The sequence below is a fragment of the Pseudophryne corroboree genome, chromosome 3 (genome assembly GCF_028390025.1).
Source record: "Pseudophryne corroboree isolate aPseCor3 chromosome 3, aPseCor3.hap2, whole genome shotgun sequence".
NCBI lineage: Eukaryota > Metazoa > Chordata > Amphibia > Anura > Myobatrachidae > Pseudophryne > Pseudophryne corroboree.
In genome coordinates this window covers 74,743,687-74,759,190 of record NC_086446.1, presented here as the reverse complement: position 1 = coordinate 74,759,190, position 15,504 = coordinate 74,743,687, and the positions used below count along the sequence as shown (strand labels likewise).

General features: G+C 47.4%; 1 protein-coding gene across 2 annotated transcripts in view; it reads left to right on the top strand.

Annotated features, from left to right (window-relative positions):
• The window catches only part of LOC135054779 (parvalbumin alpha-like), a 144,713-nt gene extending 129,444 nt beyond the window's left edge, over positions 1–15,269 (top strand). For both annotated transcript variants that reach the window (XM_063958097.1, XM_063958098.1), the window contains exon 6: positions 15,084–15,269. In XM_063958097.1, the coding sequence (XP_063814167.1) occupies positions 15,084–15,112 (29 nt within the window). In that variant the 3' untranslated portion in view covers positions 15,113–15,269. The remainder of the gene's footprint in view (positions 1–15,083) is intronic.
• The last annotated feature ends 235 nt before the right edge of the window (positions 15,270–15,504 follow it).

Below are 15,504 nucleotides of genomic sequence, written 5' to 3'. Positions count from 1 at the left end.
CAGACCAATGGGGAACATCCTGATTCAGGATTGTTAAAAGAAAAGTATTCCTTAAGATGCCCGGTTATCATGGATTTGAAGGAGGGGATTTTAAGAAGTGTCTCGTTCAGGCGCCAAGATGGGCGGGAAGTTGGGGTATCCAACAGATCAAATGCGGACGCGATGGAGGAGTGATCCGACCAGACATTAGGGATAATTGAAGAGGACAGAATGTGGTTAGAAGCCGGGGGCTGCAGAAGAGATAATCTAGTCTGGAATACGATTGATGAGGGCAGGAAAAAAACGTATAGTCCTTGGAGGATGGGTTCAAAGCACGCCAGGTGTCGAAGAGAGATGCCTCTTTAATAAGTTTGGAGAAGGTGTCGGATATAGGACAGGTGCGGGGGCGCTTCTGGGGAGCGGATTTATCTAGCAAAGGGTCTAGAACTGTGTTGAAGTCCCCTCCCAGGAATACATAGCCCGCTCTGTGTTTTTGAAGGGCTTTGAAAAAGGAGCTCAGAAACCTTTGTTGGCCCGTATTGGGCGCATATAGGTTGGCTATAGTTACATCCAGGTGACCCAGCCTGCCAACCAGAATGATATATCTCCCCTCTGTGTCCACATGAACCGAGCTTTGGGTGAAGGGGAGTTTGCTGCTTATCAGGATAGCGACTCCGTTGCGTTTAGATTCACTTGAGGAGTACAACACAGTGGAGAATCGTCTGGAAGATAAATTGGGGTGGCTATTACGCTTAAAATGTGTTTCTTGAAGTAGAACTATGTCTGCGCGCAGGGTGCGGATTGTACGGAATAGATGAGAGCGTTTATGAGGCGTGTTAAGGCCCCGGACATTCATAGAGGCAATGGTGAAGGGCATGGTGTTGGGAGCAGGGAGAGTTTGGGTGAGGTAATAAAAAGGGAGATCAGTAGAATGAGGCCGGCACGCTCAGGAGGGGGAGTTTACCGAAGAAAAGAGAGAGAGGAAAGAAAAAAATAAAATAAAAAAAGGGAGAGAAAGAGAAAGGAGGGAAGGAGAAAAAGAGGAGGGGGGAGAAGAAGGAGAGAAGGAAAAGAGAGAAAAAAAAGAGGGGGAGAGATAAAAGACCTAAAGAGAAAAGTAGAGACGAGTAGGTAAGAGAGAAGGAGCAGGATACTCAACACAGAGGAGATTGGTACTCCTGTAGTTAGGACTTAGTGGTCCGGAGAGGCGAGGGAACCAAAGTTCCGTGTCGCCGAGAGGGAGTAAGAAAAAGTAAGTTAAAATGGGGGGTGTTGGAGATCTGAATGCGTAGAAAGATATCACATGGATAGAGGAGAACCGAGAGTACACGCACAACCCTAGAAGAGGGGGGGTAAAGCTTCAAACAAAATGTGCACTAAATTGTAGGAGACACGAGGTGGGGCGGTGTCCCCTGGGTGAGAGGGAGTAGAGGGAGAGAAACGAGGGGGGGGGGGAGAGAGGAAAGAAAAAAATAGATAAAAATAGAACGGAGGGTGTGTTGGAGGAGAGAAACAATCAGCATCTGAAAGTATATTGAGTACTTATTATCTGGGGATACCAGAAGTTTTACGGCATACATAGATATACATTTGTCAAAACCTGCGGGATCGACCGGCACCGGGGGTCCACAGTGCAGCTTGTGAAGTCCAGGAGGGAGCCGGCGGTGAAGCTGGTTAAACATGTGAGACCCCCTGAGCCCGTGGACCGCCCCACAAACCATAACAGATGAAATTTGAAAACGTTGGGACTACAGGAGAAGAGAGACCTAATAATGCATGGTGCTGTCATTATAACCGTGGTCATCTAAGAGAGACATGAAGTTCCTGAGTTAAGAACAAACTAACAATGGCAGGCAAAATGGGGTGTGGGTGAACGATAGAATTTAACCTCGAATGGCAGAAGCATAGAGGGTTAGGGGTGATTGCCAGAAACCAGAGATTGGCCACCCAGATTACTATAAACATATGGAGTCTAGTGAGTTTGGACTTCTACCGAGAATGACCTCGAGATAATTCTAAAAAAAGAACAAAAGGCATCATGGGGTATGGGTGAGGGGAGGGGGGGACAAGGGAGGAGGAGAGAAAAAAAAAAGGGGGGATTAATTATAGTAAATGGGGGGGGGAGGGGGGTATATGGGGGGAGAAGTGAACACATGCATTACATGAACATAACATTGAATTCCTTGCAGACGTATCGTCGTATAACAGTATAATGGTAGAACAGTATAACAAGGGGTGTGACCCCCCGACAGCAAACAGTCCATAAAAAGTTATACAGATGACTGAGGGGGGAAGCATGCAAAGCAGTGTAGATTATTCACGGGCAGAAGTAGTTATCGATGGGCAGGAAAAAAGGGTTCGTTGTAGAACATCCAACCTAACACGCCATCCGATTTTAAGGTGAGTGGTCTGCTACGGCGGGGGGACCAGCCTCCTCTATGTGCGAGAGCAGATCCCTGCCCTCACGGGGATCTCTGATGATGACCGTCTTTCCCTGGAGGTCAACGATTAGCTTGAAGGGGAAACCCCATCGGTATCGAATGTTCCGGTCCCGTAGCGCCTTCGTGAGATCGCGGAGTTCCCTCCGTTTGGCTAAGGTCAGGGGGGCCAGATCTTGGAAGAACTGTAGTTTAGAAAAATTGTAGAGTACATAAGGTTTTCCACGGGTAGAGTTGAAGACCCTTTCCTTATCCTTGAACTTGAGGAAGCGGATGACCACATCGCGAGGAGGTTCGCCATCCCTCGGCTTAGGACGGAGGGCACGGTGAGCCCTCTCTAGAGGAATCTGTACAGCCCCCAGGTCCGGGATCAGGAAGGAGAAGAGGTCGTGAAGATAAGGTTCGAGATTATCCATACTGACGGTTTCCGGGACGTTGCGAATGCGTAGATTGGATCTGCGTTCGCGGTTCTCGAGATCTTCATTTTTAGTGCGAAGCTATGATAGTTCTGAGACAATGTGGTCCAAATCGCGCCCCGTATCATTTAAAGCTTTCTGGAAATGGTCCTGACGGGATTCCATTTTCGAGGCTCTGGAAGCAAGCGAAGAGATGTCCGTTTTGATGGAGGCCACCGCCTTATCCAATTTGGACTCCAAGGAGTCTTTAAAGTCCGAAATAAGGGAGCGGAGAGCTAGGATATCGTCTTTAGTGGACGGAGCGGAAGGCGGGGTGGCGGAGTTATCCATAGAATCGTGAAGAGGGGAGACCCCTAGGTTGGGTGTTCTTGGTGCCCCTGGTAAAGTGTTGAGAGATATCGGCACCCCCTTGTTTAGGAGTCTTGGACGAAGATTTCTGCATGTGGACCGTACCAGTGTAGGGTATTATACTATGAAATATGATCCGTCAGAGGGGGTAGGGAGTCAGACGCGGGAGAAAAAAAATAAATAAAAAATAAAAAAAAGGGGGGGGGGGAAGCCGAAAGGGTAGGGTAGGCACCCAGGGGGACCGCGCTCCTCACTTTTAGCCAATCATAGCGCCGAGGGCTGGCGTGGTGGAGTTGTCGGCAGTGAGGATTCCACTTCCAAGGTAGCAGGGAGACCCCCGGTCAAGGACTCCTCTGCCGATGCGGACTGGGGGGTGTAAGTCCTGAACGTTGGAGTAGGCCAGGCAAGGGGTTTTCCAATGCTGGTCAGGTGCCAGTGGGATCCTGCTGGGAACAAGAGCCGGCGTCACCTGGGTCAGGGCGAAGCAGGGCGGAGCTTCCAGCGCCCGGCGTGTGATGTCAGGGGCCACTGGTGGCTCCGCAGTCCCCTGGGAGCAGTCAACCCGGGTTATGGTGTCGGTGCGCGTTGAGGAAGGGACCAGTAGTGCTGTCCCGGCACAGGTGGGAAGCAGAGGCTGAGCCGTGTTATAGTTTGGTGAGGGGTTGCCACCGAGGGGTTAAAGCAGCAACCGCTCAGTTAGCCCTCAATGCTGTTGTGTCTCTTTGTTGTACTGCTGTACAGCCTCCTCCGTGCGCCCCTGAGACCCAGTATCAGCAGACGGCCCCCCCCTAAAGTCACCCGGCTCCACTATGCCCCACTAGTCTCCGGCGGCCCCAGCCCACCCGTCCGGCCGCAAACAGCAGGCCTCCCGTCACCGCAGCACAGGGGAGCAGGAGGATGGCGGGCTTCAGCGTGCTCACCCGGCCGCACGGCTCCCCACGTCCCAGGTCACCAGAAGGACGGGAGAGGTAGGGGAGGGAGGGCGCGTCTAGCGGCTCGGCGGTTTCCGCAGCTCCGGGGAACAGTGAGCGCGGCGGCTAGCGAGGGAGTCCCAATCACGGAGCGGTCTCACCTGCTTGGCGGGGATCGACACTCCGTCCACCGGGGTGGGGGCACGATGGGTGTAGGAGGATTAGTCCGTGGCAGGGCTCTTCCGTCCAGCGGCCAGTCCGGGCCGCCTCTCAACTCCAGGCCCTGGCTTCACTCTGGGGGGAAGGCCGCAATCCGCGGGAGCCCTTAAAAGTGCTCCCCGATTCCGCGGGACCCCCCAAACAACCGCAGCAGGGTATATGTAGCCTCCGAGGGGCGCCTGGGGCCAGCAGGAACCGGTCAGGAGGATTTTGAGGTGCTTTTATGTGCAGAATTTGCAGGAGCTGAGGTGAAGCACATTTACTCTTCACAGCAGCTAGGCCACGCCCCCTCGCTGCATATCATTTTAATCAGCAGAGGCTGCTTGTGCCCCATGACATTACAAATGCACTAGACATTTGCCTATGCCTAGGACTGGCTCTGATTGTCACAAAGGTTCAAAGGCTCATTATTGAAGGAAATGTGTCCCTCCAGTGTAGGTATTTTACTTTAGTGACTCTTTTATAGTATTTATATCTATATATATTTCTAGTTACATTTTGATGATTGGTGTGGAATATGGCTTTAATATTAACATATTCATGGGGATTCATGTATGAGATAAGCATATTGTAGGGAACTGGAAGGACCAGGGCAAGTATACTATGACTCTATGCCTACAGCATGAAACAGGAACACTAACAAAATGTGGAGCAGAATATGTACTGGAATGTGTTTGATACCACGTAGAGAATGGTATTTAACAGGTGGATCTTTGCAGTCTACCAGGTTGCAGCCTAATCTTGACACACCAGCACAGATATAGTGAACTACACTCACCTATTTGAGGTGATATATTTGTCTGTAGGGTTACCTTATCATTTTTCCTTCTTATAGATGAGGTTGACATCTCATCTTGAACCCACAATTGGAAACAGGAAAAAAAAATATTCCTCTCTGTGAATGGAAGGGATCTATAGCAGCATTTTATGTGTATTTGCACTCACATACTGTAAGGGGTTATATAATGGCTCCTGAGATCAATCCCAACTGTACAGTAGGTAAAGTGGTTCTCAAAAATAAGAATAAGGAACATATAGTGCTCTTGGGAACCAGTAAATGTGTAAAGTGAACTTTATATCATAGACGTGTGCACGAGTTGTGCAGGGTGTAGCAGCCCCAACCCGAATCTGCACAGAATTCGTCAGACACCAATGCCAGCCGTGTACCTGGGGCATGTAGGCACAGATAGTGTGCTGGTCAGCACTCCAAATGCAACACCACCACGTCATCAGCTCCAGGGAAGATGTAAGTGTGCAGAGTTGGAGGCGTGGCTAAGTTGATATGTGGCTTAGTGGGGCGTGGCTATGTCAAGCATACCATTGAAGAAGACCCAGCACATGCCTATGCCTTACATTATATTTATCTGACATTCACAGTTGCCATTTTTATTTAGAAACAACGTTTATCCTGAAACGAGTACATCAAATCAGATCTGCTGTGCAGGATTTCCGTAACATTAATATGTAATTAAAATAAATGATCTCAATGGCAAATTTCTAAACAGCATTGTAAAAGTATGCCAGGGTTTCAAGCTGCAGAAGCCTTTAATTAGTCCAGCCTGAAACACTCCCCTGGTCCTGGTTTGACTGATTAGAAACCATATCCAACAAGTATAATAGTCGCCACTAAACTCTGTCACAGAGCGCTATCCCCAATGGTAACATCATTAGTCACTTACCAGTCAAACATACTGTATTTTGTAAAACTAATCCACAGAAAAAAAAATGACATTCCTTTTGTATCGAGTAGTGAGAGAGTGATCTATGCTCTATGCAATAACTCCGGCACGCCATTTTCTCATTCTAGATGCATAAGGGGTCATAGAAAATATACAATCTATAAATATTAGCTCTGAGGCCCCTTATAGGACTTTTCCACTTAAAACCCAGATCCGACCCAGGCAATTGAGCACAGATTTCAAGACATGTCACAGAAACCCCGTTCACACTGCTGGCTGGATCCGAGTATTCCCTCTGCTGCCGCTTGGAGATTACTAGGGTGGCCAATCCCGGGCCATTTTTTCAATCTAGGGAATCGGGATTGAAAAATGATAAATCCCGGGATTCCCGGGATTGGCTTCTTTTCAATGTGCCCCACCCCTCCTGCCCTGCCCAGCCCAGCCCAGATAACTCACCCTAATGTGGACAAGAGGGAGGGTGGGCCACTTGCTGTGGGGTGCAAGGCAGTGCAGGGTGGGCCTCTGGCTGCGCAGCATGACCTCTGACCATCAAGTCATGCTGCGCAGTGCGCACAGCCGGGGCAAGGGGAGCTGAGCAGGGTGAGCCAGGCAGGGTCTGAGCCTCGTACGGACATTCAATGATGCCCATTATAGAAAAAACTAAGGTGGTGGCCAATCCGGAAATCCTCAGAATTGGAAGCTCCAATCCCAGGATTGAATCCTGGACAATTTTAGGCCGGGTTCCCGCCGATCCCGGTATTGGCCACCCTAGAGATTACATCATCTCCAAGCACAAGTGAGACAACTTTCCATAAGCTTTTAAGGAGACCCAGGTCACCTGTTTACACTGCAGCCTTACCCTTATTTTTCAAGGACCCTTTTCCAGTGAGCCGCGACTCAAGTAGTCCTGGCAATATCCTGAGCCAGAGGTTCTCAAATGCTGTCCTTAAGCCACCCAAATGGTCAGTGTGTTAAGTTTATCAATGCTTGGTCACAGGTGACTAAATTATAGAGATGAGCGCCTGAAATTTTTCGGGTTTTGTGTTTTGGTTTTGGGTTCGGTTCCGCGGCCGTGTTTTGGGTTCGAACGCGTTTTGGCAAAACCTCACCGAATTATTTTTGTCGGATTCGGGTGTGTTTTGAATTCGGGTGTTTTTTTCCAAAAACACTAAAAAACAGCTTAAATCATAGAATTTGGGGGTCATTTTGATCCCAAAGTATTATTAACCTCAAAAACCATAATTTACACTCATTTTCAGTCTATTCTGAATACCTCACACCTCACAATATTATTTTTAGTCCTAAAATTTGCACCGAGGTCGCTGTGTGAGTAAGATAAGCGACCCTAGTGGCCGACACAAACACCGGGCCCATCTAGGAGTGGCACTGCAGTGTCACGCAGGATGTCCCTTCCAAAAAACCCTCCCCAAACAGCACATGACGCAAAGAAAAAAAGAGGCGCAATGAGGTAGCTGTGTGAGTAAGATTAGCGACCCTAGTGGCCGACACAAACACCGGGCCCATCTAGGAGTGGCACTGCAGTGTCACGCAGGATGGCCCTTCCAAAAAACCCTCCCCAAACAGCACATGACGCAAAGAAAAAAAGAGGCGCAATGAGGTAGCTGTGTGAGTAAGATTAGCGACCCTAGTGGCCGACACAAACACCGGCCCATCTAGGAGTGGCACTGCAGTGTCACGCAGGATGGCCCTTCCAAAAAACCCTCCCCAAACAGCACATGACGCAAAGAAAAAAAGAGGCGCAATGAGGTAGCTGACTGTGTGAGTAAGATTAGCGACCCTAGTGGCCGACACAAACACCGGGCCCATCTAGGAGTGGCACTGCAGTGTCACGCAGGATGTCCCTTCCAAAAAACCCTCCCCAAACAGCACATGACGCAAAGAAAAAAAGAGGCGCAATGAGGTAGCTGTGTGAGTAAGATTAGCGACCCTAGTGGCCGACACAAACACCGGGCACATCTAGGAGTGGCACTGCAGTGTCACGCAGGATGTCCCTTCCAAAAAACCCTCCCCAAACAGCACATGACGCAAAGAAAAAAAGAGGCGCAATGAGGTAGCTGTGTGAGTAAGATTAGCGACCCTAGTGGCCGACACAAACACCGGGCCCATCTAGGAGTGGCACTGCAGTGTCACGCAGGATGTCCCTTCCAAAAAACCCTCCCCAATCAGCACATGATGCAAAGAAAAAGAAAAGAAAAAAGAGGTGCAAGATGGAATTATCCTTGGGCCCTCCCACCCACCCTTATGTTGTATAAACAAAACAGGACATGCACACTTTAACCAACCCATCATTTCAGTGACAGGGTCTGCCACACGACTGTGACTGATATGACGGGTTGGTTTGGACCCCCCCCAAAAAAGAAGCAATTAATCTCTCCTTGCACAAACTGGCTCTACAGAGGCAAGATGTCCACCTCATCTTCACCCTCCGATATATCACCGTGTACATCCCCCTCCTCACAGATTATCAATTCGTCCCCACTGGAATCCACCATCTCAGCTCCCTGTGTACTTTGTGGAGGCAATTGCTGCTGGTCAATGTCTCCGCGGAGGAATTGATTATAATTCATTTTAATGAACATCATCTTCTCCACATTTTCTGGATGTAACCTCGTACGCCGATTGCTGACAAGGTGAGCGGCGGCACTAAACACTCTTTCGGAGTACACACTTGTGGGAGGGCAACTTAGGTAGAATAAAGCCAGTTTGTGCAAGGGCCTCCAAATTGCCTCTTTTTCCTGCCAGTATAAGTACGGACTGTGTGACGTGCCTACTTGGATGCGGTCACTCATATAATCCTCCACCATTCTATCAATGTTGAGAGAATCATATGCAGTGACAGTAGACGACATGTCCGTAATCGTTGTCAGGTCCTTCAGTCCGGACCAGATGTCAGCATCAGCAGTCGCTCCAGACTGCCCTGCATCACCGCCAGCGGGTGGGCTCGGAATTCTGAGCCTTTTCCTTGCACCCCCAGTTGCGGGAGAATGTGAAGGAGGAGATGTTGACAGGTCGCGTTCCGCTTGACTTGACAATTTTGTCACCAGCAGGTCTTTCAACCCCAGCAGACCTGTGTCTGCCGGAAAGAGAGATCCAAGGTAGGCTTTAAATCTAGGATCGAGCACGGTGGCCAAAATGTAGTGCTCTGATTTCAACAGATTGACCACCCGTGAATCCTTGTTAAGCGAATTAAGGGCTGCATCCACAAGTCCCACATGCCTAGCGGAATCGCTCCGTGTTAGCTCCTCCTTCAATGCCTCCAGCTTCTTCTGCAAAAGCCTGATGAGGGGAATGACCTGACTCAGGCTGGCAGTGTCTGAACTGACTTCACGTGTGGCAAGTTCAAAGGGCATCAGAACCTTGCACAACGTTGAAATCATTCTCCACTGCACTTGAGACAGGTGCATTCCACCTACTATATCGTGCTCAATTGTATAGGCTTGAATGGCCTTTTGCTGCTCCTCCAACCTCTGAAGCATATAGAGGGTTGAATTCCACCTCGTTACCACTTCTTGCTTCAGATGATGGCAGGGCAGGTTCAGTAGTTTTTGGTGGTGCTCCAGTTTTCTGTACGTGGTGCCTGTACGCCGAAAGTGTCCCGCAATTCTTCTGGCCACCGACAGCATCTCTTGCACGCCCCTGTCGTTTTTTAAAAAATTCTGCACCACCAAATTCAAGGTATGTGCAAAACATGGGACGTGCTGGAATTGGCCCAGATTTAATGCACACACAATATTGCTGGCGTTGTCCGATGCCACAAATCCACAGGAGAGTCCAATTGGGGTAAGCCATTCCGCGATGATCTTCCTCAGTTGCCGTAAGAGGTTTTCAGCTGTGTGCGTATTCTGGAAAGCGGTGATACAAAGCGTAGCCTGCCTAGGAAAGAGTTGGCGTTTGCGAGATGCTGCTACTGGTGCCGCCGCTGCTGTTCTTGCGGCGGGAGTCCATACATCTACCCAGTGGGCTGTCACAGTCATATAGTCCTGAGCCTGCCCTGCTCCACTTGTCCACATGTCCGTGGTTAAGTGGACATTGGGTACAGCTGCATTTTTTAGGACACTGGTGACTCTTTTTCTGAGGTCTGTGTACATTTTCGGTATCGCCTGCCTAGAGAAATGGAACCTAGATGGTATTTGGTACCGGGGACACAGTACCTCCAACAAGTCTCTAGTTGGCTCTGCAGTAATGATGGATACCGGAACCACGTTTCTCACCACCCAGGATGCCAAGGCCTCAGTTATCCGCTTTGCAGTAGGATGACTGCTGTGATATTTCATCTTCCTCGCAAAGGACTGTTGAACAGTCAATTGCTTACTGGAAGTAGTACAAGTGGGCTTACGACTTCCCCTCTGGGATGACCATCGACTCCCAGCGGCAACAACAGCAGCGCCAGCAGCAGTAGGCGTTACACGCAAGGATGCATCGGAGGAATCCCAGGCAGGAGAGGACTCGTCAGAATTGCCAGTGACATGGCCTGCAGGACTATTGGCATTCCTGGGGAAGGAGGAAATTGACACTGAGGGAGTTGGTGGGGTGGTTTGCGTGAGCTTGGTTACAAGAGGAAGGGATTTACTGGTCAGTGGACTGCTTCCGCTGTCACCCAAAGTTTTTGAACTTGTCACTGACTTATTATGAATGCGCTGCAGGTGACGTATAAGGGAGGATGTTCCGAGGTGGTTAACGTCCTTACCCCTACTTATTACAGCTTGACAAAGGGAACACACGGCTTGACACCTGTTGTCTGCATTTCTGGTGAAATACCTCCACACCGAACTGACCGAAGAGCTGATTTTTTTGGTATTTTCACCTGGCATGTCAACGGCCATATTCCTCCCACGGACAACAGGTGTCTCCCCGGGTGCCTGACTTAAACAAACCACCTCACCATCAGAATCCTCCTGGTCAATTTCCTCCCCAGCGCCAGCAACACCCATATCCTCCTCATCCTGGTGTACTTCAACACTGACATCTTCAATCTGACTATCAGGAACTGGACTGCGGGTGCTCCTTCCAGCACTTGCAGGGGGCGTGCAAATGGTGGAAGGCGCATGCTCTTCACGTCCAGTGTTGGGAAGGTCAGGCATCGCAACCGACACAATTGGACTCTCCTTGTGGATTTGGGATTTCGAAGAATGCACAGTTCTTTGCTGTGCTGCTTTTGCCAGCTTGAGTCTTTTCATTTTTCTAGCGAGAGGCTGAGTGCTTCCATCCTCATGTGAAGCTGAACCATTTGCCATGAACATAGGCCAGGGCCTCAGCCGTTCCTTGCCACTCCGTGTGGTAAATGGCATATTGGCAAGTTTACGCTTCTCCTCCGACAATTTTATTTTAGGTTTTGGAGTCCTTTTTTTACTGATATTTGGTGTTTTGGATTTGACATGCTCTGTACTATGACATTGGGCATCGGCCTTGGCAGACGACGTTGCTGGCATTTCATCGTCTCGGCCATGACTAGTGGCAGCAGCTTCAGCACGAGGTGGAAGTGGATCTTGATCTTTCCCTAATTTTGGAACCTCAACATTTTTGTTCTCCATATTTTAATAGGCACAACTAAAAGGCACCTCAGGTAAACAATGGAGATGGATGGATTGGATACTAGTATACAATTATGGACGGGCTGCCGAGTGCCGACACAGAGGTAGCCACAGCCGTGAACTACCGCACTGTACTGTGTCTGCTGCTAATATATAGACTGGTTGATAAAGAGATAGTATACTCGTAACTAGTATGTATGTATAAAGAAAGAAAAAAAAACCACGGTTAGGTGGTATATACAATTATGGACGGGCTGCCGAGTGCCGACACAGAGGTAGCCACAGCCGTGAACTACCGCACTGTACTGTGTCTGCTGCTAATATAGACTGGTTGATAAAGAGATAGTATACTCGTAACTAGTATGTATGTATAAAGAAAGAAAAAAAAAACACGGTTAGGTGGTATATACAATTATGGACGGGCTGCCGAGTGCCGACACAGAGGTAGCCACAGCCGTGAACTACCGCACTGTACTGTGTCTGCTGCTAATATATAGACTGGTTGATAAAGAGATAGTATACTCGTAACTAGTATGTATGTATAAAGAAAGAAAAAAAAACCACGGTTAGGTCACTGGTATATACAATTATGGACGGGCTGCCGAGTGCCGACACAGAGGTAGCCACAGCCGTGAACTACCGCACTGTACTGTGTCTGCTGCTAATATATAGACTGGTTGATAAAGAGATAGTATACTCGTAACTAGTATGTATGTATAAAGAAAGAAAAAAAAACCACGGTTAGGTCACTGGTATATACAATTATGGACGGGCTGCCGAGTGCCGACACAGAGGTAGCCACAGCCGTGAACTACCGCACTGTACTGTGTCTGCTGCTAATATATAGACTGGTTGATAAAGAGATAGTATACTCGTAACTAGTATGTATGTATAAAGAAAGAAAAAAAAACCACGGTTAGGTCACTGGTATATACAATTATGGACGGGCTGCCGAGTGCCGACACAGAGGTAGCCACAGCCGTGAACTACCGCACTGTACTGTGTCTGCTGCTAATATATAGACTGGTTGATAAAGAGATAGTATACTCGTAACTAGTATGTATGTATAAAGAAAGAAAAAAAAACCACGGTTAGGTCACTGGTATATACAATTATGGACGGGCTGCCGAGTGCCGACACAGAGGTAGCCACAGCCGTGAACTACCGCACTGTACTGTGTCTGCTGCTAATATATAGACTGGTTGATAAAGAGATAGTATACTCGTAACTAGTATGTATGTATAAAGAAAGAAAAAAAAACCACGGTTAGGTCACTGGTATATACAATTATGGACGGGCTGCGGAGTGCCGACACAGAGGTAGCCACAGCCGTGAACTACCGCACTGTACTGTGTCTGCTGCTAATATATAGACTGGTTGATAAAGAGATAGTATACTCGTAACTAGTATGTATGTATAAAGAAAGAAAAAAAAACCACGGTTAGGTCACTGGTATATACAATTATGGACGGGCTGCCGAGTGCCGACACAGAGGTAGCCACAGCCGTGAACTACCGCACTGTACTGTGTCTGCTGCTAATATATAGACTGGTTGATAAAGAGATAGTATACTCGTAACTAGTATGTATGTATAAAGAAAGAAAAAAAAACCACGGTTAGGTCACTGGTATATACAATTATGGACGGGCTGCCGAGTGCCGACACAGAGGTAGCCACAGCCGTGAACTACCGCACTGTACTGTGTCTGCTGCTAATATATAGACTGGTTGATAAAGAGATAGTATACTCGTAACTAGTATGTATGTATAAAGAAAGAAAGAAAAACCACGGTTAGGTCACTGGTATATACAATTATGGACGGGCTGCCGAGTGCCGACACAGAGGTAGCCACAGCCGTGAACTACCGCACTGTACTGTGTCTGCTGCTAATATAGACTGGTTGATAAAGAGATAGTATACTACTAATATTATATACTGGTGGTCAGGTCACTGGTCACTAGTCACACTGGCAGTGGCACTCCTGCAGCAAAAGTGTGCACTGTTTAATTTTAATATAATATTATGTACTCCTGGCTCCTGCTATAACCTATAACTGGCACTGCAGTAGTGCTCCCCAGTCTCCCCCACAATTATAAGCTGTGTGAGCTGAGCAGTCAGACAGATATATAATATATATACTAGATGATGCAGCACACTGGCCTGAGCCTGAGCAGTGCACACAGATATGGTATGTATGTGACTGAGTCACTGTGTGCTGTGTATCGCTTTTTTCAGGCAGAGAACGGATTATAAATAAAAGTGGTGGTCACTGGTCACTATCAGCAAAACTCTGCACTGTACACTACTGAGTACTCCTAATGCTCCCCAAAATTAGTAAATCAAGTGTCTAAACGGAGAGGACGCCAGCCACGTCCTCTCCCTATCAATCTCAATGCACGTGTGAAAATGGCGGCGACGCGCGGCTCCTTATATAGAATCCGAGTCTCGCGATAGAATCCGAGCCTCGCGAGAATCCGACAGCGTCATGATGACGTTCGGGCGCGCTCGGGTTAACCGAGCAAGGCGGGAAGATCCGAGTCGCTCGGACTCGTGAAAAAAAACATGAAGTTCTGGCGGGTTCGGATTCAGAGAAACCGAACCCGCTCATCTCTACTAAATTAGCACCTTAGTTAATTTGGTTTAACCATCTGTGCTGAACCATTGTATATACCTAAAACCTGGTCCGTTGGGGTGCCTTGAGGCCCGCATTTGAGAACCTCTGGTCTGAGTAGTGGAAAAGGGGAATAACTGTCTTGACTTTATAAGTAGTATGATTTGAGATATTACGGTGGAGATTCAAATTGAGAAGTAGGTAGGAATACTGGCACGTTTAAGGCTTAAATTTAGAAGGGCAATGCTTGTAATAGTAAAAACCCCAAGGGCCAGATTCAATTAGCTACACTAATTACCGTGCAAGGTACAGGGCTTACAACCTCAGCCTGGAGCTATTCAATTACAAGCCTTTTCCATCACACAGTAAATCTGCAGCTAACCAGCATTAACTCATAGATTCCGAGATAAGTGCCCATAAGTTTACATCACCCACGATAAGGGCAGAATTCTCTCCTTACCTTGGATTTCCACGATAAATGCAGCCTGCAGGCCTATCATGGGCTGCAGCAGCCTACTATTGAATAACCCCAGCCACTGTATAAGCCCTTGGCAATTAGTGAGGCTCATTGAATCTGCCCTAAATGTCCAAGAAGTCAGAGGTTTGAAACAAGATTTGTTTAATTAAATGGCAGTACACAGACAAAATTACCAAAAAAGTATTACAAACTCATAATGTACAATATATGCAACATCTATACAATTGCAAAAGTAAATAATAATAATAATAATAATAATAATAATGTATTCTCCTATTTTGCATTTCTTTTCTTGGAATATGATTTTATTACACACATTTACATAAGAATAAAGTTGTAAATTGCAGCAAAATATACCATAAATCTTAATTTTATTTTATTTTTCAATTTCAAATATTGTATGTAAAGATTTTGTTTCCCCCTAACCAGAGTACTTTCATCTGTATTCACAGAGTTCATAACCATGGTGTCTGAATCCTAAGTCACTGAAGCTCTGTTGTTATTTGTGCACAGCGTTCACCTTCCTTAAAAGCCAAATTATGTATTGCTCCTGTTTTATACTCCACCTCTGGTCCCTGCCTTCGGGAACAAATCATAACAAAATACAATAAAGGGCAAAAACACCTCAGAAACTGGAATCTCTTGTCTTTTTTTTTTTTGCCACTAATTGGTTTCTATTGTAATTGGGTTGTAAAAACACAGTAGATGCAGCCATTTTGTGCTCTGAACCAATATTTAATGCAGCCTATGAATTCACTAGAAAGAAACCAGTGACATCACTGAGGAACTGGACAAGGTGTATAAACAAAAGCTAAATTTTCAGTTCTTCAAATTACTGACTGTGTCTGCATGATAATGGGGCATATGTATCAT